Source organism: Netta rufina, assembly GCF_964035555.1.
Source record: "Netta rufina genome assembly, chromosome: 1".
NCBI classification, from domain to species: domain Eukaryota; kingdom Metazoa; phylum Chordata; class Aves; order Anseriformes; family Anatidae; genus Netta; species Netta rufina.
Window position 1 is genome coordinate 82,278,561 of NC_140123.1, and position 26,036 is coordinate 82,304,596.

The 26,036-nt window shown below is 39.8% G+C and overlaps 1 protein-coding gene across 4 annotated transcripts in view; it reads left to right on the top strand.

Annotated features, from left to right (window-relative positions):
- Positions 1-1,510: 1,510 nt before the first annotated feature.
- The window catches only part of CNKSR2 (connector enhancer of kinase suppressor of Ras 2), a gene marked incomplete at both ends in the record, with an annotated part of 217,493 nt that continues 192,967 nt past the window's right edge, over positions 1,511-26,036 (top strand). For all 4 annotated transcript variants that reach the window (XM_084306349.1, XM_084306350.1, XM_084306351.1 and 1 more), the window contains one exon: positions 1,511-1,574. In XM_084306349.1, coding sequence (XP_084162475.1) covers positions 1,511-1,574 — 64 coding nt within the window. The remainder of the gene's footprint in view (positions 1,575-26,036) is intronic.

The window sequence follows — 26,036 nt, forward strand, 5'->3', positions numbered from 1 at the left end:
GTTACCATCCCTGCTGGCCCTCGCTGCCTCAGTCCCACCTAATGAAATGAGAGAACTCGTGTCGTTGCCCATGCTATGCAGAGGGATGCCTTTACCACTGCTTCAGGGCTGAGGGAATCCTCATTTTTCCCCACGTACGGATATTAAATGTCAGCGTCAGCAGCTGGCATTCTGCAGCCGACGCCGGCAGAGGGGACATCTCGATGGCTGTCGCCTCGGCGGGAGAAGCAGGGGGAATACAAATGCAGGCAGAGCTCTGCACTGACCAAGCCACAAAGAGAATACCCTTTGGCGGTGTTCCTGCTCCTCCTGGAGCTCTCTGGGAGGGCAGAGGCTCCTGGAAAGGGTGCCTGAGAAGCACCCATGGCCATCCTAGGAGGAATCCCCCTGTGCTTGGGAGCGACTCCTACAGCCAGGCGCTGTGGCACGGGGGCTGTGGGAACTGCCTCTCTGGAGGGGCACAGGCCAAGCCCGCGCTCCGGAGGACACAGCCCCTGGGGGGGGGGGGGGGGGGGGGGACACAAGGAGGAGAAGGCAGCTCTGAAGCTCCCAGGCACTGCGACTGGGTTTTTCGCACCTGCAGCCACCACCCCCCGGTGCTGCACCTCAGGGGCCGCTGCTGCGGGCTGAGCAGCCACATTACCTCACCCTGGGGGCGAGGCAGGCAAAGTTAGGACCTCTCCTCCTTTTTCTCCTCCCCGAGCAGCCACCCCCCATCATCCGCATCCACCCGCCAGCGGGCCCATCACAGGCATTTTAATAGCCGGGCTTTCCTTAAAAAAAAAAAAAAGAAAAAAAAGAAAGAAAAAACCCTTCACCGCCCACGCGGAGATGCTTTTTTCAAGGGGAAAATTAAATAAATAACCCCCAAAGAGCATCACGGCCATCCTGCAGCAGGTGCTCGGCGCTGCCACCGCCCCCCCCCCCGCACCTTGCGAGTCATCCCGGCCTCCCCCCCCCCCCCGCTCCCCCGCCCCGGGCGGCCGTCGGGTGCCGCTTGCCATCGCGCTGGGAGATATTTTCGGGTGGCAGGAGCCGCCTCGTCATTTCCGCCAGGAGGAGAAAAAGACACCGGTGCGGGCAGAGCCGCAGAGCCGCAGTCCCCCGCTCGCCGGGGAGCGACCCCTCGGCGGGGCCGGGCCGTGCCGAGCCGGGCCGGGAGCTGCCGCCGCCGCCCGCGGGTCCACGGGGGCGGGAGGCGTCGGAGCGTGCTGCTGCTGCCGCCTCCTCCCCTTCCTCCTCCTCCACCTCCTCCTCCTCCTCCTCCCCCTGCTGCCGAGCCGGCAACATGAACTGAAATCCCCAGAGAGGCACAGAGGCGGCGAGCGAGCGGAGCGGAGCGGAGCGGAGGCAAGCGGGGATTTAGCGGCTTTCTTCATCCTCCTCTTCATCATCCTTCTCCTCCGGGGGCAGCCCCGGCTCCGCGCAGCGCGGTCCCGGCGCCCCGCACAACCTCGCCCCTCGCCCGGAGAGCGGCGGCCGCTCGAGCCCCGCGCCGCCGAAGCCCCCCATGGCCCTCATTATGGAGCCCGTCAGCAAGTGGTCGCCGAGCCAGGTCGTCGACTGGATGAAAGGTGAGCGGCGCTGCCTCCCGGTGTCCCCCCTGTGTCCCCCCATCCCCGCAGGTGCGGGGGGCTCCGCGGCTTCCCCCGTGCCGGGGTCCCGCCCCCCAGCCCCGCCGGCTCCCCCCGCGGTTTTGGGGAGGGGGCTGCCTTGGGGTGTGGGGGCAGCGCACCCCCCTCGGCCCTTGGGCGCGGGGATGGGGGCCGCAGAGACGGAAGGTGAGCCCCGGGAGCATCCCCGCCGGGAGCGGTGCGAAACGGCTCCCCAAATGTAAAAGTTTAACCTCGTCCGTGGGGATGTGGGGTGCGGCGGCCGCCGTCGGTGCTACCGGGGGGGCTCCGGGCCGGCTGTGCCTTGCCCCCGGCGGAGGGCACCCGGGCATGGCCGGGGTCGGGGTGCCTGGGGTCGGGGGTCGACTCCCAGCGATGCCCGGTTGACGTTGACCTGGGTGCCCGGGGCTGCCTTTGTCGGGCTGGGACTGCTCCTCTGCCTTCTCCTGCTCCCTCACCTGTCCTCCTCTCTCTCCCCCCAAATAAAGTCTCTGGAGAATAAAGCTCGGACTTTCTGGAAATGCTTTTCTCGCATTCTGCGTATGCTGCTTTGAAACTGTAATTTAAAAGGGATTTCTTTCCTTTTTTTTTTTTTTTTTTTTTTTTTTTTTCTTCTTCTCATTTTTACATTCAACTTAGTCCACAGCTGTGTTTTGGATAAATCACCATCTAGTATTATATATCTTTTTATAAAGATAGAATGACCGGATGGGTACAACTTTTGAACAACTGCTACATTGTGGGAGTTCTTTATAACATGCTGCGTGCTACTAATGTGACAGTTTCACCATCCTTAAAATTTCAGGCACATAGCATATGTTTTCAGTTATTCCATCCTGGCATTTATAGCTGTTGAGTTATAATTACGTTAAGTAACGCACATAGTTCTGCTCTTTCTGAAGTGCTCTAATCCACAGAGTTATAAAAACAGAATAATGCGATGCTTCATATTCGAAGAAATTAGCAAACATCAATAAAAAAAATTGAAGGAGCTACACATGATCAGCATTAAAAGCAAGCCCCTTTCAACTTCAAACTGTTTTATTACAGCCATTTAACTTCCAACATTTTTCCTTCTAAAAAAAGACTGCGTAGGAGTTTTTTCAAATCAATGTCTGAGATACCTCCCCCATATTGTGTGAACACACACAAAAAATAATGAATTTGCAGATACACTTCTGAAGTGTTTGCAAAATGCAGTAACACATCAAATGCTTTTCATAAATGACAGGTGAAGTGCTTTACATGCTCTGTTTCTATATTGCATCAATATAAAAATCAGTTATTTAAAAGCAGGAGGCTGAGTAAACGAAATCCAATATTAAAAATTTGTGGGGCTGGAGGAAGGCTTATAGTTAAAAGCCTGTAAATAATGCATAGAGCTGTAGGTCTGTTTTTAAAAATAATTAAGTAAACTTCACCAAAAAAAAAAAAAAGTTAATGTAATCACACCTACAGTTTGGATTACAAAGCTTGCGTTTAAATGTTTAATCTGTTTATTTTGGTGCAAATGCTCTATTGTTTCTCTGAAGCACTTTCATTCTTACTGAGCAAGCAAATATATCTTACTTCAAGCTTTCATTTCTTTATTTTGTATTCTGAATGGCAGATGAAACTTCATCTAGAATGACGTGCATAGAGATAAACCACCTGCCTTTGGCTAGAGCTCTTTGAGAAAAAAATGCCTAGATATGTGATGCAATTTCAGAAACTGAGCCTAGAAATGAGTAAGACCAGCAGCTGTGTGCAGGTCCTGTTCTGCCTGGTGGGCAAGACCTCCCAAAGTTTGGGGGAAGGACTGTTAAGGGCTGCAGCAACTTCATCTTCCTCAGTTATCATTTGAAGTTTTGCAGAACGTTGTTGCTTAAATCCAGGTGAAAAGAGGTTCTTCTACCTCTTCAAACACATCATCTCCAACAAATTACGTTTCAGAAAGTCTCAAAAATAGCTTATTTATGTTTGTAATTTGAAGAGGTATCCAAGACAGGTAAATGTGTGAAGTGTGAATGGATATATCTTTCTCTTGAGAACTTTGGAGTGAGTGCATTAGTGGTTTGCATTAATGGCAGTCAGTTCTGGTCTGCATAAATTACATTCAGCTTCAAGACACGAGGATATTTTGCTGAGTTACTAGGGTTATTTTACAGAATTATAAATGCTGAACTTGGTTTTAACCTCTTTCTTTAAATAAGTGCCCCTTTATGTAATATGCCTGCTAAAAGCAGCTCTTTAAAGAGCGTTCTTCAAAACAGATTTCAGTGTTCAAAGCACAATCCTTCCTGCAAAAGGAAAATCCTACTGTTTAACATTGTTTACAGTTATCTGAAAGCAAGGGGAAATGAAACACTTTAGATTTTATTGCTCTCAGTGCTTTTGTGATGGTCTTGCTGGTATGACCTGAACATTTGCAATGAATTCCCTGTCTGGAATTCTTTATTTAGGCAAAACAGCCATTACATCAGTGGCATTTTGTTCAGAACAGTGATAAAGCATTGGAACTAATACCGAAGATGTGAGAAATGAAGACAGGGAAAGTACTCCAACCCTGAGGCGTTACATAAAAGTGCCGAGCTCCCGGCCGGATGGCTGGATGGGGAGTCAGCTCAAGACAGTGGATGTTCTCTGAATAAATACAGCCTCCCCAGTGTGCTTTCATTTTTTAATTCCTTAGTATCCACAGTTGTTTTCTGAATCTGTTATTGCTCTTTGGACTCTTGCTCTGCTCGTAGGTGGAGTTGGGCATGGAGTTGGTTAGGTGCGCAAGTAAGCAACTATCTCAATTTTAACCTATGAAAACGTGAACAATAGAATTTGTGGATTAAATGAGCTAGTTGGTGTTAACTAGTTAAAACTTCACAACTGAAAATGGCAAAACAAATGGAGCTTGTGTTAGCAGGTGAGTTTCTGTATATTTTTGAGGTGAACCCACAGACTCTGCATTAACTGTCATAGAGCTGGAAAAAGAGCAGATGAATTAGCTCATCGCTCCCACAGGATGGTATATTATATGTGGAGGGTAAAATTAATATTTAAGTTAATTTAAGATGTGCATTATTTTGCTTTTCCATATATTTAGTACTAATTATAAAGGCCCTGCATGGATCAGTGAGCTGCAGCTTTGTCAATCAACTCCTCTGCCTCTCCTTTTGAGGACATACGTGGCTTCCACTCCACCGTTGCAAGACGTTGACAAGTTGCATAGGCGAGTGCCGTTGAACGTCATGGCTTTCACTGAGTTGTGAAAGGAACGTGTCAATGTGCTTTGGATTGCTAAGGCTCTGAGGAAACTCAAAGGCAAGACACGCAATTACTTCCCAACCATCATGAGGTTTTTAACTGGGTTTTGTAATTTTGCTTCTTTTGTTTGAGGCTATTTATAATGGCTGTAGTTCAATAAGGGCTAGCAGCTTTTAACAACATTCTAGTTTTAATTCAACACAGTTTTTGAATGGCAGAATCTGTTCAAAAAGCCAATCCACCTGGAAAAGTCAAAATTACTTTATCTAACAAAGCTTAAATATTTATTTTTTGTTTGTTGAATGACGGCTCATAGACCTTATACTAAGCTCATAGAGCTTAAACTGTTATAATGGTAGTCATACTGAAGAAACTGAAATCTGAGGCAAGGAGGTGCTTTAAAGGCTCTTAATGCTAAAGAATTTGGCCTTTTTACCTATGTGAAGTCTACTTTATCAGCATTGAGAAGAATGTAAATCTTTAGGAGGACTGGGGAAAGAGAGTGGTGTGAATGTGTTAGCGAAGTGAAAGTGGAGTGTAGAAGTCCCCCATTTGGATGATGAATAATTACATGGACTTAAGAACTGAGCTTCTGTCTGCTCTTTATGTACAAAGGTTCACGTCCATTTTCAGCAGCATGTGTTTGCCCGGAGTTGTTGTGGGCTGCTGACAACTGTGCGCCAGTTGGTGTAATGGGAATTACAAGTTCTTCAAGAAAATGCAAGAGTTTGTGGAAATGCTCTGAAACAAGACTCTAACACTTAAAAAAAAAAAAAAAAAAAAGAAAAGAAAAAGTGTTGCTGTGGGGACCCTTTTAGTCCTCTTTCTGTGTGTGCACAGCCCTAGGACTTCTGTGGCAGTACCCAGGTCCTGCTGCAGTCTCTGAACTATTAGGGCAGCAACAGGGAAGCTCATCAGTGAAGGCACATAACCTTTCACAGCACTGGGGTCTAGAAAGTGGATTTAAGCTTTATAAATGATAAAAGTGACCACTATATCCAGGGTTGCTGTCAGGCCTACTTTAAAAGCTGTTTTTTTGTTGTTGTTGCTGTTTTTTGTTTTCTTTAGCTTCTTTTGAAGAACACTGTTATGGACAGAGGTTAGGGGAGAGCTTTTTCTGGAGTGTGGGATGGACTGTGGTACCACAAAGGTCTATGAGCATCTGCCTTATGCTACCATGCACACCAGAGGTGGTATGCTTGCCCATAGTTATGGGCCCTCATTTTCGGCTTTCAATTTTATCTCCATTTTTATTGGTTTACTGAGTTAGAGGTTCTGTTATATGCTACTTCCCTTCATGTTGTTTTTGATAGCAAATGCAAATATAAGAAATAATACGAAAATTGTAGAGTTGTATCAGGGAAACAAAAGTTGAAGAATTGAGTATGAAAAATACTTGCATTCTGAAACTTTAGTTCATTCTAAGGGTTGTGGTAGATGACTGATGAGCTGCAGAAGAGTCATCAGCTCGAATAGTCATTGCTTATTGCCATATGTAGAATACATCAAGTGTTTTACATTTTGTCAGCATTAAAACTTTTTTTTTTTTTTCCTTCCAAGAAAAACAAACTGAAATTCTGCTGTATCAGAAAGTACATATAGTACTCCATGAGCTTTGAAGCAATGCTATTAAATGGAGCCATGAATTTCACTGTAATGCCTAGCAAGAAAAACTTTGGAAAAGCTGTAGAATAATATGAAGTAGTGCCATAGTTGGAGCTTAGTTTTGATGGACTCCTGAACTTGTTAATTTGCATGTAGTTACTCTGTTCATAAGAAAGTAATAATAATTTCAGTAAGATAAGGCCTTTGTGGAGAGGGGAGTTTTTACAAAGACTGATCATCTCCATCAAGGGTTAAACTGTGCTATTCCAAACTTAAGTTTTAAGGACCCCAGTTTTAAAACTGCAGTGAAAGCACCAATGAAAAATCTCTCTCTAGCTTTTTTTTTTTCTTCTTTTTTTTTTTTCCTGTGAATCTTTTACTTCTTACTTGCACTTACAACATTAGGAATTTTAATAGCATCAGTGGCTACCACACCAGTCACAGCGATATGTTTTAGAGCATTCTGGTTTGTGATTAGAAAACCTCTCCTGTCATTGTTTATCAACAGAAAATAAAACTGAAATTGAAACTCCTGTGTGACAATGCCTAACAGCCCTGGTGTTGCCATAGCAAAGGCAACGTTACATAAGCAGCCGCTCTGCAAATAATTCACACAAGCCAAATTTTAAGCATAACAAGAACATCCATTTCTAAATTAATGATATCTCAGAAGGGAGCTTTCCTAGATGAGGTGATCTCACTCGTTGCCAAAATTAATGTGCTAGTTGGGAAGCTCTTTCAACACTGCCCCTTTACACCTTTATTTTGTTTGAACATATTGTTCTGTTTCTGAAACATCTGTTAGTTTAAATATGGCCTCACAATATGTTTTCTCAAGTGTTGCTTTTTTTTTCTTCCAACAGTTCAGTGAAGTTCTGTATTCTGATCTTATTCAGATTTATTTGCATGTTGCTGAATTAATCCAAACAATTTACAAATGCCCTTTCTGGTTAAAGGCTGTCAAGCAAGGCAGTGATATAAACCAGATCATTTCTCAAATGAGAGTTTTGAAATATGTTTACATATGTATTTTTAGAATCGTTGGAAGTAGTCTTCTAGCACTCTGATAACAATGAAGGAGGCAGTTTTATTTTCTAAAACCCAGACTGGCAAAGGATCTGTTCTTCCCGACTGATCCTGCAAAGGGTCAGCTAACCATTTAATCTCAGTAAAGTTACTGTAGCATTTGATTGTACTGCATTTCTCAGAGTCAGGTAGTAGTATTTGTTACTGATTTCCAAAGGAATATGGCAAAGCTGTTTCCTGAGAAAATTCTTCGTGTATAGGCTTGCATTCAGGGGTATGCTACTAGGAGAAAGAGAAAGCCTTTTCCTCAGGCTTTCATTCTATGTGGCTTCTGTTTCTTTTTCAAGAGGTTAGTATTTCCTAATTAAATCATAGGATAACCGGAATGGTGGTCATCTGCAGCAAGCACCCTTAGCAGAATAGCTTTAGATTCCTTGATCCAAATAAAACAAATTTGTACTACTGTCACACTTATTGTTTAAATAATTCATTTAATGAAACATTTAAACATTCAGTTTAGAAGCTGAATGGTTATCAAAACAAATGCTGTTGGGTATGGACTTCCATGTATATTACTGAACAATTACAATTCTGGAAGGTCTGTGTTGTGAAACTATGAATACCATATTTTCTTCATTCTAGTCTCCCGGCTTTTCAAATGTATCTACTTTTTTTTTTTTTTTTTCCCCTAAAAAGGTGAAGAATTATGGAGATGGAGTTCAGCTATATTTCTCAAGAAGAAAAATTGGGGCTGGGGGGCTAATATTTGACCCATGTTACAGACAAAATACAGAGGAAAGGAACTGCCATATAAACGTCCTTGCAGCACTGAGCAGGGTATTTATTTTCTTATTGTGGGACAGTTGGACATATCAGGATGCTTACTCTTAAATTTAAGATAACTTCCTCTCCTGGAACAAGCATCTGCTGCTTCTGACAGTATTCCTGCAAGTGAAGTGTTGGAAGACACAGCTCCATCAATCTGTGGCACCCAGGATGAGCATCATTCACACATACATTTCTCCCTCATTGTATACATATGGGGGTTAGAAGTGATAGAAGATAACAGGTAGATGAAGTGACTTTTTTTTTCTACTTTATGTGCAGGGATCTCTCAAGTAATTTTAAAGCACTAGAGGCTTGAAAATCTAGTGGTGGTGGTTTGTTTTTTTTGTGTGTGTTTTTTTTTGTTTTTTTTTTTTGTTCTGCCTATCTGCCAAATAATATCATCTCTGAGAAAATAGCTGTGGATGTGATCTTTTAGGGTATTTGGCTTTTTTTTTTTTTTTTTTTTTTTTTAAGTAGAAATTTAGGGCACTTGATACCTCAGATGAAGTGCCTAGAACAGTAATTTCAAAGTGTTTGGCCTTACATGATTAACATCTGCTACAGTGCCATATGGTAGGAATTTCCAAGTAAACTGTTAATTAATATATGAGTGTACCAGAGTAAGCTGTAATTAAACTATATTCAACTGAAGTGTATTATTTTAATATAGTGGGAAGCAAAGTGCTGTACTTCTGTATTATATCTTTTCTATTGTGTGAAAAAGAGGGCAAAAACTTGATGAGAATGAACTGAGTTTTTAAATCAAAGGTTCAAGTGCTTTTTTTTTTTTTTTTTTTTTTTAATAAATGGTTTAAGACCTGCATCAGCATCAAACATCCACTGATTTAAGTGGAACAGGGTCTTCCTCTTGGTAATGATGAATTTTAGATTGCTAATGCTGTGGAGACTCCTCTGCTAGGGTTTTACTGGTGTTTGGACTCTAACACATGGGGCCCCTGTACTTTCATTTGGTGAAGCCAGTATTTTAAAAGTGGCAGTGTGTGCTGTGTGGGTAGTCAGTGGATGTACAGCTGAGCCGTGCAAGCATGTGAGCCATGTTGATATCACTTTAAATATTAAACCATCAGGCTTCTATGAATTCCAGAAATGGCCAAAAACATACCTTTTTTCTGTTCTTTTAAAAAGGTACAGACCTGGCTGCTGGGTGACACTGACTGAGTCATGCCTATGCCACCTGCACTAGTACCTCCAGTGGGACAAAGTCATGTTTGAGCTGGCCAAAATGATCTGGAGAAGTGTTGGGTGGGAGCTAAGGATGAACACAAGCAGGGATTCATTGTTCCTCTTCTGTAGAGCAGGATGTACATACTACTGCTGAGGAGCTGGCTAAGTCACCTCTTGCTTCCCTCAGAGGCTGGTTGTTGGTCCTATAGAAGTTTATAACTGTTTTTGTTAAACTGTAGAATTTATTTTTAGTTTGGCCAGATCCACCAGTTGCCAATAGCTACAGCTATAAATGACCTATTTTAAAATAGACTCTTCTTCTCTGGCCTCCATTCTCTTTCTCTTTTCCTTCTCTCCTGATAAACTTCATGTCAGTAGGAAGGTAAAGAAAATCTTCCTCTTCATAATGAGGCCAGGTAAATATAGGCGGACATTTCTATGTTGAGTAGTTCACTAGATGGCATTCTTTCCTCTGAGTCAAGGCTGAAACCATTCCTGGGGGTGCCAAGAGTGCTCAGTGTTTTTCAGTGACGTTTGAACCTGAAGTCTTGACCAGGAGTGGTTCCTGAAGGTCCAGTGGCATTCTTCATTATATTGGGGTATTTAAGTCTAGAGCCCTGATTAAATTCCATTTTAATAATTGAAATTTTTATAACTGGATCCCCCTCGCTGGTATACATGCCTGAGCTGTGTCTTCCTTACTTTCTTTAATTGCTCTGTGGTTTTGCTGGGTGCTTTCACACAGGTGATATTTTGACTAGATATAAGATCTGCAAGGCTCAGTGCAATTCTTGTCATTGTTTTGTTTCAGCTTTTCAGGAAACTGTAGTGGAATGACCTGTTGAATGTGATGTAGAAGTTGCTCTCAGAAAAAAAAAAAAAAACTAACTTATATTCACAATCATATACAATATACATTTGTCTTGCATGTGTAAACCTCCTTTAAAAAAAAAAAAAGGCAATTTTCTTCTTGTTTTTGTCTTACTAAAGCACAACTGAATTGTGGGATGAAATATCAGAAAACACCTTCCTGAGCATATACCACTGACTGACTTCTAGCTGACTTGTTTAGTGTTCTTTTATTGTCATGGACAGAACCGTAATAACTTTGTCTACATTTCTCTGTAGAGACCAAGTATGACTCTTTTTGGTTTGTTTCATTAGAGCCAATCTAATCTTAAAAATAAAAATAAAAACGCCAGGGTGTTTTTATTTTTGTAGTCTGCTTGTACTTGTTTTCAAAACTTTCTGTAAGTGCACTGTGATGAAGTGATCATTACTGCTTTTCAGAGAGGTGCTTATTGCCTTTTTTCAAATATTGTGGTCTTACTGTTAGTTTAACCTCAAATGTGGAGGCTTATTGTTTCTTAAATTTCTCTTTATGTCTTTTAGTACAGTGCTGAGTGTTGTGTCCCATAAGTCCTCTTGAAAATATCTGTGGTCAGTAATTTCACTGCTGGGTACTGGGCTTTAAATTAGATGTAATTTTCATTACTTTAGCCATTATTTCATTGTATGTTTTAAACCATATGGATCTTAGCTGTTTAATGCAGTCTGTGGTCAGAAGCCTATTTCTGGAGCCCTGATAATTGAGTCCAAGAGCACAATGTAGTGTGAATAATTTGTCATGCTCTGTATGTGGATTTGAGAAAGGTTCAGCCTGGAAGGATAATCATTGCACATAAGAAATTTCCATATAAGTGTCAATCTGAACATTTGAAGGAAGAAGTACCATTTATTATGAGAAAAATAAGAGAGTTAGGTGTATGACAGTACTCTTAAAGAGGGGGAAAACAAACAAACAAACAAAAAACTTTTTTTAATAGGGCTGTTTACTTCATAGCCTTCAAAGTATTGTTTTAGATATCTGCTCTAGCAAATTATATTGATAGCATAGCATTTGAATGCCTGTGTGTGTTATGAGGCTACCCTCAGCAGCTGAAGAAAGCAAAATGGTGCATCATTAAACTTCTGTATTCCTGATTAGTGTTTCTTTTTTTTTGTTTTGTTTTGTTTTGTTTCATTGTAAATAATGGATTTGGTGTCCTAATAACTATCTTGACTTGAAGAAGATATCTGAAGAGTCATAGTAAAGCTAATGAAGGTGCACTATCTGTTTCCTTAACGGAAATGTCAGCACTTGAAAGTGGTTTTACAAGCTCAGCCATCCAAGGCCTTGGGAAAGACAAAATCACTTCTCTACACAAATATACCCCATGTACTATTCAGTAGATGAATAAAAGATACAATTTGTTGTGGAAGGCTAAAAGTAGTTTCTTTTTAGTAACTGAAAGTTTTCAAAGTTTAGAGGGAGCTCACCGATTTTATTTATTTATTTATTTATTTATTTTTGCTTGTTCACTTTTGGTCAATAAACCCCTTTTCCGTAGCTTATTTGGACATGGTTTACTTTATCTCCTTATTGTAGCCTATTGTTCTTCAAATCTCTCAAGGTCACACTGAACTATTCAGTTATGAACAGGAGGTAACTAGTGCTAATGAGACATGGATGAGTAAACCTGAACAGACTGGACAATTAGTTACTGCCTCTGGTGCTGTTATCTGATCATGGGATTTTATCTGTGTTCCTAAGATGATGCCTTCTGAAGGAAGGTGTGGTGGTACACTCTAGGTGGCTGCCTGAGCACCTGAATGCAAGGGGTTGTGGAACAGGGACTTGAGTTTGCAAGATACCTTGCCCTGAATAATTTTCATTAATGCAGAGCAGTGCAAACTCCTGTTTAGGAGTGTGAGTGCTGTTTGTGTAATAGAATAACTGAAAATATAACTTCAGTGGGTGGAGTTCCTTCAAAACCAACAAACAAAAATTAACTGAGAACTTGCCTTCTAACTGAAAAAAAGGTAAAGCAGAATAAAAATAAAATAAAAATTCTGCCCAGTCAGTTATAAGAAAAAAAATGAAAGAACCCTACCTTAGAAAATGTTTTTTTTTCAGTTGATAGTATATCACAGGCTGTGGTGAGAGTAGTGACATTGCAGAGCCAAAGGAAAAATGAACATGCTCATAACTCTTCAATTGCATATATATGAAATTAATTCAACTAACAGGCAGAATTAAATAACATCTAGAAATTGTAATACCGTCTTGCCATTTCATTAGATTTCTTCACTTCATATATCTTCAGTAATGTGGTCTATCTTTTACAAGGTAATTGACTTAAAAGCAGACAGTTCTATTTATCCGAAGCATTAAAACTGTAAATCCTAAGCCTGTACCCCCTCTTTTGTTGTGCTAAAATACTGGAAGCTGTTTCTTAACAGATTGATTAAAAAATAAAATGTTACCTCAAGAATTAAAATGAGACTGTGGTTTCTGAAGGGAAAGATCAATGCATAAGAATTTAGTAAAAATTAGTAATAGATTTGTAATTTTCCAAACAATTTTATCTAATTTACTTCTCTTTTAATAGATGGAAGGAATCTTTGGAAGTATTAAGGTAGTTCATAAATTTGTGGCTCAAAGTTTTTAAGTTCAAAACATTTCAGTAATGTACAATGTCATAGACTGTATTTCCTGGAAAGAAAATGGCTTCCAGACTACAGTAATCTAAAAATGAGTAAATATATAGAAAGAGCCTATAAGTGTTATGATTAGGTATTCAGATCTTAAGAGATCATTTGTTTCTGTTTATACTGCTAACTATTTTAGGATTTTTGTGCCCCTGTGAAACAGCACAAATTGATTAAAAATCAGCCTTCAGTGTTGAGATAAATTAATACATGTGGATCATCTAGAAGAATACACCCTTTCATGTAATCAAACACCATCAGAACAATTGACTTGAATGAACTTGTGATGAGTACTTAAATGTGCTGCTTATAAAGTTATCATCATATAGGAGATGGGAAGTAAACAAGATAGGAGTTCAGAGAGGTCAGATGAGGCCAGCTATAAAGAGTTATCTGACTGCTTTTTTTTTTTAACCTTTTTTCCCCCTTCTTTTAATGATTCTTTTTGCTGTGGCATATGTGACTTCATTTAAGTTTGCTCTGTGCTCTTTAATCCAATTGCCTTGTTTAATCAAATGAATGTGTTTTTTGTTTGTTTGTTTGTTTGTTTTTTAATTTTGTTTTGAATTTTGGCTTTTGTTTTTAGCATTAAATGTGCATATGTAATTAGGATATGTATTAAAGATTAGATTCTTACAATGGGATGTGTGCCAGCTCTTGAAATGAAGTCATGCTTGTCCGGAGATAGTAAATAATAAGCTTAGTAGGGTTTAAAAGATGTGTCTTGCAAAATATTAGCCCCTGTAATGAGCACAAAGTGACAACAGCACATAAATATCAATTGTTTTTCTCCAATGGATCTGTCTGAATACGAGTTTTCTTAATTTGAATTAAATTTTCTTTTGCCAGCTTAATGAAACAAGCAAGAAGGGATGTTTGTCTTTTTAGAAACCACAATTTCCCATCCCACAACAATGACTTGTTTTGAACTGAGGGGGAACAATCCAACATTCATACAACATCTTGTAATCTTTGTTCACTAGACCACATTAAAATAAGAAACTGCTGTCCAGCAAGGCCCTGTTTAGCTGCAAGGGGGAATCATGGATTCCTAGCTTTGCTTTTGGCATGCTTCATATTATGTTTTTCATTTTATTTAACATAATTTCATATTCCTGGGAACAGGGGTTTGAAGCTTAAGGTTCTTCATGCTCTTAAATATCTTGAGCGCTATGGCATGTGAGCATCATGGTGTGTGAGTACACGTGGTGCTGGTGCACAGGTGATCATCGAAGGTGGCATTGACTGGAACAGGATCTGGAGACGAGGATGGATCAGTCTCCATGCTAATTCGATCAGCCAAAAGTATGCAATCGTAAGAGTTAGTGTTTTTTGATGACTGCAGTTTTAAATTCAGGCATTTAATTTCTGTCTTTAAGTGCATGAATCTTTCTATAGGTCAAGGCAAAGTAACTCCTCCGCTTGTAATCTGGGCAGTTGTGTTTCTGATGTGTTCCCTGACACCTGTGGGAGAAGGGGAGCTGGTGTAGTCCTTCTTTGTGGGTGTGCTTCTAACCCAAAGAAGGGAAACAGTGGTAATAGTACATTGGGGCATTGTATGACAGAGAAAGTGGAGTAATTTAAGTGTAGAGGAGGAAAAAAAGGGCACAGAGCACACGTTCTCAATCATTTTGCCTTTATGTTAAATTCATTTTTCATTTTTTAAGTTATGTTCATAACTTTTTATTTATACATGCAATTTTTTTTAAAATGTTTGCTTTGGGACACATGGTATGAAATGGAACCATGAAAGAGAGAACTGCCTGTTCTAATGGGCAAATATTTCACATAGATTAATAAAAGAAAAACAAAATCAGGTAATGGAGAAAATGTTATCTAATTAGTAATATGGGTATGCTTACCAAGGAACCAAACCTTTAGTATCTGGTGCTGAAATTAAGTAGCCATTATACAAAGTAACAGTATACTGCAATGGGTGTCTAGATCTTAGATGCACCATTTTTATTTTTATTTTTATTTTTATTTTTATTTTTATTTTTATTTTTATTTTTATTTTTATTTTTATTTTTATTTTTATTTTTATTTTTATTTTTCTTTGTTTGTTTTGTTTTGTTTCTGGCTAACACATAAAACTTATGTATTCAGTGCTGGAAAGCCTTAAAAATCCTACACTGCCTTTTGTAAGAAACCATTATCTCATCTGTCTGTCTCAACCAAATCAGAGAAAAGGGTTCGTTATACCACAGTTTGTTTTTATTTGTTCCATTTTTTTCCCATGTGCTGCTACCCTCGGCATTGTTTGCATTTCTTTGGTATTAGCGGTATTTCAGTGGCAGGTAAAGAGGCTGCTCATCACCCACTGTACTGCAGGTCCTCCGGGTCCTCCTCATTACAGGGGAGGGAGGAGGTTAAATGCATTGTGTGATCTCTACTTTAAGTGCACTGAAGCATTTCTAACTGACTGGCTTATTTTTTTAATGAAAGAAATTTGTCTTGTAACAGCTTTATATGCCCAGCTAATTAAAACCACTCCATTATATTGCTCTCTATATATCCTGTTTGGTAGGCAGAAAACGTTTGCTCTTTGACAGATTCATTTCTTGCTGGTGTTAGTTTTGTAGAACAGCACTGTCTTGGACTTCTATAACTTAGAAATAATAAGGCATTAAGGCACTTTATGTATTTGAAAATACAACAATTTGTTAATCATTAATACAGAAAGCATGTTTGGTCTTGTTTAGCACCATAAGATACAATTTGTTCACCATGTATAAATGCCTCAACATTATGGCAAGACTAAGTTGAGGGACATTTAGTTTGATCCATTAGGCTTGGGAATGTATTTTAAATTAAAAAAAAATAAAAATCATTACAACACATAGTATGCCTTTGTGAGCAATCTTTTTAAAAGCTGTCAGGAAGGAAAAATGCCTTGTTTTAGTGAAGAGGTGGAATTGTCTGAACTTAGGCACTTAGTTTTGGTTGATACCCTTCAAATTATGTGAAGACTTGTATATTTTTCCAGTGGTCTTGTTGCAGTGCTTTGTCTTCTGTACAGATCTGAGCATGCACATGTGGGATTTGAAGGCTTCCACACCACCTGTCACTCCTGATCCGAGATCTGGAGGCCTGAGGAACTGCACCCAGCTGGAGAGCTGGATTGCTGTAGAGATGGAGCCACCTACTAAACAAATCAAATATAGCCTGCTTTTCCTCCTATCTTTTACTTGTGCTAAAAGCTCTGGGATAGTCTGAGGATTAACAACCCCATTACCTTTTGTTCCAGATGTCAAGCAGTCCCTTGACAAATTCTTTGGTGGTAATGTTGGTGCAGATTCTGTAGAATGGTGAAAAGGGAAAAAAGTCATTATTCATTGCTAAAAATTTCACAAATGAGATTTCTATGTAGTGTATTGCTGCTGATCCAGTTGACCAAGTCAGCTGGATTCTTTTTGCAAATCCTGCAGTTTTAAAAATGAAAGCCAACTTCCCAATGCAACATCCCCTCACCTTCCAACAAGGAAGGGCTGGAGAGGGGCTTGAGTAGACACCTTCATACCTGAGTAGAGAGTCCCCTTGCAACAAGGACACCACAGCCTGAATGGCACAACAGAGAAGGTGAAGTGAATAGGAGCCCAGGTTATTCAGAGGGAAAGATCTAGCAGCCAAATGATAATTGTGCATGCTTGTGGCCAAGCAGTAGAAGCCATCACAGTTTGCCATCTGCTTCCCTGTTATTCTTCTGACTGAACATAGAATGGGAGAGAGTTTGTAATTCATAATATGGTATTTTGGGAGAGGTTTGGTGCAAGAAACCAACTGGATGGAGGCCAGTTGTCTTGGGCTCTGTAGAATGTAAGCCCTTGGAGCTTAACTTGTCATACGTGGAAAGGGAGAGGAAATGTATGAAAAGGACAAAGAAGAGTAATGCAAGCTTTTGTTTTATATAGTTTATCTGATTAAACGATTTTTGAGCAATAGAAAACCCTCCTGTCTGCTATAAACTATAGGTCCACTTTGATATAGTACAGTGCTTATCATTTTTACAGTGATAAGCAAGATGCTACAAAATAAATTTCTGCTGAAGATAACTAAAGTGCACCATCAAGATCTATATCAGAAGTTTCTTGAAGCTTTCTGAGAAATATCGGTGCTTTGACAAAAGTACTAATATGCTGTGTTGCTGTGGATAGGAGCTGGATTTGCTTCCCATTTGTTACAAGGGCAGGTGGGGTTTCAATGCATATTGCTCAGTAAGTTATGAATTATGAGTCAGGTCATAATAAGACTGTAAAGATTTTTAACAGGGCTCTATAGATAAGGTAAATAGATCGTTTGGGGAATCTGTGCTAAAACAAGTTCAAAATGTCAGTTGGGGTCCTGAAGAATACTCATTATTAATAAAAGCATAGTAAGTGTTAACATTCATGTAAACTCTAGCTTTTATTTTCACCAGAATTTGTGATGGCTTTTAAAGGATTGTTTTCAAGGCTATTTACTGACATTCACAAGAAAAAAAAATAAAATGCCATCATCTTACAGCTGGAGACTAAGCCTCTTCTGTTTTAAAGTTTACGTAAAAGAAATGGTACTAAAATGTCAAGGAAAATAAGCCAACCAACTCTAACATAAAGATAAGAGAAAAAAATAAGTAATTAATGTAATGTGTATTAAATATATAAATGGTGCATTGTATATATATAAATATATATATATTTTTTTTTTTTGTAATGGTAACATATCATGAAAAATGCTTATGGCATTTTGCCATGCTCTCAGTAGAAGGTCTTTCCTGACTTTTGTTGTGGCCCATGGCAGCGTGGTTGTGCATTGGCTTGTGTGGGCAGTTAGATGTGCAGCAGGTTAATGCTGGCGGCTCTGCGGTCTGAGGCATCTCTTACATTAGCCCTGTGCCTTCCTGCGGCATTAATGGATTATTCATGTGCTCACCACAAGTGACATTACCTGGCTTGTGAGAGAGGCCTGAATCTAGAAAAAGCATGTGGTATTGTGTGGTAAACTCATGCTAACAAAGAAATCTCTCTCGGGTTGGGTTATCTGTAGAAGGCAAGGGGGGGCTAATATTGTCTTTTTAATTACATTTCTTAAATTGGCAGCTGCCTGTGGACTGAAGTATGGGCTGTGTGGAGCAGAGGGAGGTCAGAAAGCCTCCTCTGTGGGCAGGCAGGCTGAAGGAAGTGCCTGTGAAGTCCTACGCAGCTGTCATGTAATGAGTAATGCCGTGTGGCCTGAGCTTCAGCTACCAGCCCTGTAAGGCTCTGCTTCTGACTCCAGCAAAACAAAACAAAAAAAAAAAAAAGTCAAGTGCATTAGTTGCTTTACAGTGTAGCAAGAAACTTTTTAACAATTGATGTTTTTGTCATGTTTTGAATACTCATTAGCACTTAAGATTAGCTATTAAAGGACATGAAACGTTTAATCACCATGTCTTTTCTTATTAGCAGTAGTCACTAGTGCAAAGCTTGTTTAAAAGAATTGTAATTAAGCGGGGGGGGAAACCCTGCCATTTAACTGTTTTACTTGGATTGCTGCAATTTCAAGTGTTTGGATTACTGGCCCAAGCAAGCTACATTTTCTTCTCCATGAAATAATATTTTTAAACCCTAAAAATCTCAAAGTAGCAATAAAATAATCCTAAATGTCAAGCAAAAGTCTGGAAGATCCACTTACCACCTCTAAATGTTTAGGCGTTTTTAGTGTTTAGTGCAAAGGTGAATAATTTTACTCATGACTGAAATTAATGATTTCTCATTTTCTAAAGGTCGGCTATTTCATTGAATACTATACATGTAAGTATGATACAACATTGGCTCTATAAGAGCTGCACATTTGTTGAATTGCTTTTTCTTCCCTGGTAGTAGTTGGAGACTTAAAAAGCTGTTTGGAGTAAACTGTTGACTGACTTGAACAAGATCTTTCAATTATAAATTTAAGGAAGATTTATCAGCCTTAGACCTCCTCAAAATACTGAAACACAGCCTTTGCTTGTATTTTCAGCCAGATACACACACACAAAAAAACAAATAACAATAAAATAGCTAATATTATCGGGGTCTGTAATTGTAGGACCTTTTTTCTTAGGTAGAGATCTAATCCCTTGGACAAAATGGGCATCTAATCAAAATAATTTTTGCGTCACTATATTCTAAAAATACAAAATGTGTAAAGGATTCAAAGAAAACACTCATATTTAATGGCATATTCTGGGGAACTCCGACTGGAAAACATTAGTGAAACTTTGCTAATCAACCTGTAGCCTTCCATGTGCTATTGCAAAGACCTGCTAAATTACAAAGACCTGCTTCCATCTGTGGTGGGAGAAGTCTTCATAGCAATCTCAAGCTCTGGGGATTTCTGCTAGCATTGTCAATAATGAGCACACTGACAGCTCTGTACCTGTGGAGATGCCTCGGATGAAATATTGAGTGAAATCCAGAAGAAGGGAGACATGGATGCTTGCAGCTTCTCCCCCAGCCTGGTGGAAGCATGGAGAAGCTCAGGTGCTGGATAGACACTGGGGACAGCCCCACTAAAGTCTTCCCCGGCTGGAAGCAGCGTGATGAAGGGCCCCAAGCACCCAGTCTGCAAGACGGGTGGGGAAGGTGTTGTCTGGGAACAGCAGTAGATTAGCACAGGGGAATTAAGGATGAGAGAGAGGTGACTTTTGTGCTTCAATGAGGGCTGTTGTTCCCCCTTGCACTGATGAAGTCGGGACCAAGATGAGACACACTTCTTTCTCCTTGCCTCAGCCACCTGTGGAGAAAGGCAGTGGACCCCAGGGGATGAGTGTTGCTTTTAAAGGTCCTGGGAGAAACAGAGATGCAGGAAAATAGACTTTTGCTTCCTACAACTGCTGGAGGGTGAAGTTTTCTTTGAGAAGTAACTGTGGAAACCTGACCAGGAAAAACAATACCTTATTTTGTTTTTCCTGCATGCTGATGGAGTAAATTTTTCTGTTAGCATTTAGAGGATGCTGAATGATGAGAGTTTTGTTTGCAGAAGAAAATCTTCTGCTCTATGCTGGAGCTTAGCTTCTTTTGTACAGTGAAGAAAAAAACAGCTTCTGCAGGCCTGGCTGAAGTGCAACCTTGGTGCTAGGCAGTGGGGAAGGAAAAATTGAAGAGTAAGATACAAATAAAAAAGGTCAGCTAGAACTAAATAGAGTGGAGGGGGCCTGACAAAAAAGTTTATTGAAAACGAGAAGAAGGATAGTATGTGCCTCCTAAAAAGATTTCTAAACTTTTTATTTTTCTTAGAAAAAATATTAGAATCCTAAAAAATATATTTTTTCTTGGCAAAGTATCTGAAGGTCTCAGAAACCTTTCAGATACTACAAGCATCTCATGGGTAGATATCTGGGACCCTCTTTGCCTGTTGAAAAGGATTTGGGCTGGAAAGCTTCTTCCTGTGGGTAGCATGTTAGATCTTGAAGTTCTGTGTAGAGATTAACTCCTTGAAATTTAAGTGCCAGTTGTTGCATGTTCAAAACACTAGCTGATACTGTTCGTTTTTTTTTGTTGTTGTTTGTTTGTTTGTTTTCTAACGTATAATGTAGGAAAATCATTAGACAAAATTCAGAAATAATGGGAACTGAGTTATTCTACCAACATTAAAGAATTTCTGGATAAATACCAAAGTAATGAAAGACATCAATTAAAATCAATAATTCAATAAAAATGTTTAGGTCTTATGGTTTATACAAGCTGTTAGAATTACTTTTGGAACATGTTCATATATATTGTGTTAGGTAATACAATGTGTATAAAGGAAAAGCTTTTTTTTAAATCTCCAAATGGTGACAGTTTTTGACATTTTCACATTATTCTAATGTAATTACTTTAACTTCTGAGAGACACTGTATAGTGCATGCTTAGGTTTGAGGTTTCCAAAATATCAATTAAACTATTTAGTCTCTGCCTACTAACAGGAGAATAGACATAAGTAACATCAACTTTCTGCAGCTTTTCTGCAGCTTTCCAGTAGAATTAGAGCTTCATTGCCTAGCACATGTGCAAACTCACACATACATGAAGCACGAGAGTGAGCTGCTCTAATATCTGTAGTATTCACATGCTTGAAGAATCATGCATAGTCTCAGAAATGAGGCCCATATTTGTGAACTACAATATAGCTCAGATATGTATACCTTGGAAATCTTACTCTGGGGATTTTCTGAATTTGACTTTTCTATTTTTGCAGTGTAAAAATTGCGTTCTTGATAGTATCTAGCATTCAATTGAAGTGTAGTTAGTCCTCAGTTATTCTATTGATTGTGGTATGTTTTTGGGTTGCCAATAGCTGTGAAAATGGTATAATAATGAATAGTCTGCAAAACTACTTTTATACTGACACCGTTCATGTTTTATCTGGGATGAAAGGTTGACTCTCTCAGAAGCTAAGAAAAGCAATTTCTTTTTTTTTTTTTTTTAATGTCTATGCATTCAGAAATTTGTTCTATTTGTTCTAATCAAAAAATGTTTTTAAATAGTTACTTTTTCATTGGTTTTCTTTCTTTGATTGCTTTTATTTGTTTTTAAAGTTTTGGACACTCGGTGCTTTCCTCCCTATCCCCCCCCCCCCCAAGATGGGTGTAGGCCTTCTTGAGATGGTTTAGAAAGCACTGCTGTTACCAGCTGTCTTAAGTATAAATTTAAACCTGCTAGTTTACTTTGTACAATACTTTCAAAAATGTTAGTATCTACAGATTTAAGTTTGACTAGTGAAAGCCTATAATCCTCTGTGTCCAAATTAGCTTTCTTCATCCTATGTGTAAAAAGGAAGGGAGAGACGTTTTGGGATGGATTTCAATAGCATCAGGCCAAACACTGAGAGATTGTTTGCACAGCTGTGTCTAAGCAGGGACCAAACTGTTAAACAACCTAGTGGGGGGAAAATGAATAGAAACTCCTGTTGGCCAGAGCACTGAATTTCCTGGACAGTGCTCAGGATGCTATGAAGTCATTGCACATGCTGGGTCAAGGCTTTTACCCATATTTTCCCCTTGCACTTGGGAATAACTCCTGTTTTGCTTTTTCATAATTATATAATTGGGTTCAAGCATCTAAACAAAATTCTGTATTGATGAATGATACACTGTAGTGTACTTACCTATAATTTCAATTAGGGGACCTTTCCCTGACAGTGAGCTGCTTCACTGATGTGAGAGGAGACAGTGTCTGTGTATCTGTCTTGCTTCCTTGCAAATTGTAGATTATGAAACTGGACTACTGAGCAATAATTTAATCAGTGGCATCAGAAGAGCATTAAGCTCCATTAAACATTGGGTCACCATCAATGTCAGATGAGTATTAAATTATGGCTTGCAACTTAGCAATACGCATCCAAAAGGCAGTGCTTAGGTTCTTGGCAAGCATGTAACAGTTTATTATGGAACAGATGCTTCAGAGCTTAACATATGGCTGAAGTGTCAAGTTGTGTCAGAGAAGATGGGCCCAACACTAATGTGGTGCTCAGACTTTGTGGGACACATGTTAAGGAATCGCTCTCTACCTGAATAATGTTGGTTAAAAGAGTTTCATTAACAGGATCTCCTGTTGAACGCTTGGAAGTCAAAGCGTGGCTCGACTGCCAAGGACTGGCTTTATGATGTGAACAGCTCATAATAAAATTTCTTTGCCAATGGTGGAGAAGCAGCTCTCCTCCTGATGCAGAGGGAGGATCCCTGCAGGCTGCTCAAAGGTTGAATTTGTATATACGTATATATATGTAAAAGAAATGTGGGTTTCTGGGGCACCACAATATTGCCAGCCTGATTCTTGGAGGATGACTTTGAAACATCTGCTGCTAGTCATGGATTTTCCAGGTAGCAGCAGTAAGGTGGAAGTAGTAACACACTCTCCAGGTGGCTTCACTGATGTTAACAGCAGCTCTCTTGCAGCAGCTAAATCCTCAAGGGTCTTGTCAGTCCGCTCTGTGGCTCCTGCCATTTATGAAAGTGGTGTGCTGCAGGAGACTCTGACCTCGGCTCATGCAAGGGGAAGGAGGAGGGTGAAAAATGGCTCCTAGAATAATATTGTTTTTCCCATTTACTGTGTAGCTGCAAAGAGAATAAGGAGATAAGGAAGAAAGGTAGAAGGTTGAGCTGGTAATGTAACAGATGTGCTGACGAAAATTTTTGCTGGTGGTGGCACTAGAAAAAGAAGAAAAGAAAGCTGTTTTGATACAGGCAAAAAATACCTGGTCTTTATGCAGCCTCTAGGTTGGTGGTAAGACAGATTGTCCTATTGAGAATTCTAACAAGATTTCCCTTCCCATCTGCTGAAGATGGTGGCTAGTGTTCTCACCAAATCTTGCCCGTGGTTAAGATTTTTTTGTCATTCTGTAATCGCAGGTTGGCCATGTGGCCTTCCCGACAGAGTATTGTGGCAGGGTATTTTGAGCCATGTGAGAGGTTTTCATTTGTTAAGGGTTGCATCACTGGTTCACAGGAGTTGCCAGCTAAATTCTTGCTGCTGTGCAAAGCTCCCAGTACTTCTGCTCCTTGGGGAGTGGGCTGCAGGTGGGGATGCTGTACCTTCAGGTGAAGGAGCCTGGGCAGCTGGGCAGAAGGCCATGGTCTTCAGGGAGGAGTTGAATCATCTGGCCGCCAGCTGAGGTGCTGGAACAGTGTGTTGTGCAGAACCGCTCCAGTGAAGGGAGCTGCCTTCTGCCCATGACTCTCAACTTTAAAGTGCTGCCTGAGAAACTGGTGTGTCCTAAGTTGTCATGCTGTTATTTTTCTTTTCAAAAATATAACAGCGGTTTGCCTGAATTTTAATGTGAAGATATTAAAGCTTCAGAAGCCTCTTCCATTTTCCACTTTTCTCTGTATTACAGTCATGAAACTGGCCATTATGCAGAGAACCAGCTCTTTAGCAGTGCAGAACCTGTCATGAGAAGCAGGATGGCACTGTACCTTTATAGATATGAGATTTTTTCAGTCCCTGCCTACCAGTGCTTAACTTTGTGTATGCTTTATTATTAAAAAGCCTGTTATTTATGAAATAGTTCAAGTTAGCAAAAAGATCCTAAAAGAACTGAAGAGTGTTAAGGAATTATAGGACAAAAACAAAACCCCGGGGCGTATAACAAGTTCTTTTAAACTCTGCAGGGTGAAAATTCTGATTTTTTTTTTTTTTGGTACTTTTTTTTTCCAGCTTTAGATTAAGTCTTGATCATTTATTAGCACAATACTTGGTATTTTATACTGAGTACCCTTTCTAGTACTTTTCAACATAAAGCGAACAATGCTTGAATGGGCAGGAGATACTCAACAAGAACAAGAGAACAAGTGTACTACCACTGGCTACATATTGCTAACACAGGAAGCATTTAAACACCATTTACCTCTTGGTGATGTTTTGGGGAAATAGGCAGGGATATCCACAACTGAGAAACTTTATCCCATATTGACTGATATGAGTATTTAGTTCTGCTGGCTGGGGATGTTGTAGAAGAAAGGATGAAGATCACTCAAAGAAAACCAAGGTCAGAATGCATTCATCACAAAACTCCTTATTTAATAAGCTATGGCAATAATATATGAGAGCATGTGGAACTGCAGTCTCTCTAAACATGTTCTTGGGTTTAGTTTGCCATACATCCCATGTGGTTTGGTGCCAGGCTGTTTGCAAGTACATCTAAGCAAAATGTGCAAGAGCATCACTTTGTCTTGCATTGCCTTCTGTATGGCTCCATACAAGTAGGGGTCTAGGAACCTTCATTGATGACTCATTTTCTGTGATGCTTCTGGCCTCTTTCTACATTGATTGCTTGGGAGGTTGAGAGTGGCGTTCATCCTCCACCTTTCCATCAAAGGTTCTGAATGTTCCCTGCAACAGTATCAAAGTGTGGGAGTCTCAATATTTTTCCTGAGGTTTTCCCAGCATTAGGCCTCTACACTGGCTAAGTAAATGTGTATGTATATTTAGCAGCACTAAACTGCAGTATTTTGCACAAATGTATATACCATGTAACATTACCATTTAATGAAATACCTCATCTTGTCTTTCCATAAATCTTTGGGGACAGAGGTCTCATGCCATTGATTTAGTGCTATGTGGTTAATAGTTAAAAACAAACTGTTATTAATTTTGTGTGACACATGCACACATTACTTTCCACGTGTACATTCATTTCTCTTTCCTGGGGATATAACATTGATGAGACTTGAAAGAGACCAAAATGTCACTGTAGATAAATTCAGTCTGAAGGATCTAATTCCTGCTTACTGCTTTTTTCTCATGGATAAATCGTATGAGCAATTAATGTGTGATTATGCAAAATGAGAAACTAGAAAAAGTGTAGCTTACAATGTCACTATAACAGATTTTGGTTGAGTTTTTATGTATTTACAATTTATGCAAAGCTGATGACATTATTTTAAGTGTATTGCCAAATAAAATAGAAAACTAACAAATGTATTTTCCCATGATCGAGTTATATGGGTTGCACTCCCAGTTTGCAGGTTTACAGTTCCTATTATAAATTTTACATTATGGTATATGTTATTCTCTTTTAATGAGAGAAAGAGAGTTGGGAAGAGCAGACACTCAAAGCTGTCCTTGCATGTATTTTTATATAGAGGTTTCTGCTTTGGATATAATTTGTAGCAGGTTGTCTTAGCCAAGAAGCTCAAAAGTGGATATTTTTTGACTTCTTAGCATAGATGGGATTTGTGCGTATCAGCATGTAATAAAGTTGTAAGGCTGTTTGTGAAGTTATTTGTACACGTTCTGTCCAGTTACAGGTAATGTCACTACGATTCTGTCTTAATCCTGAAATCCCTTCTGAGGTAAAGCAGACAGAGCCTATGTACACTGGATGGTCTTGCTTCTGTTGGAAGGCAGATCAAATTTAGGAGAGGTTCCCTTGGAGCATGGATGGAAGCCATCCTGCAAGCATTCCCAGTCAAGCCTAGTATCTTATCTACCACTGCTCTGGAGAGAGGTTGAGTGTCAGCAGGACAAAGTTGAGGCATCGCTTGCGTTGCAAAATGAATTGCTTTGCTTTTAGCCAAACTGCTGTGCT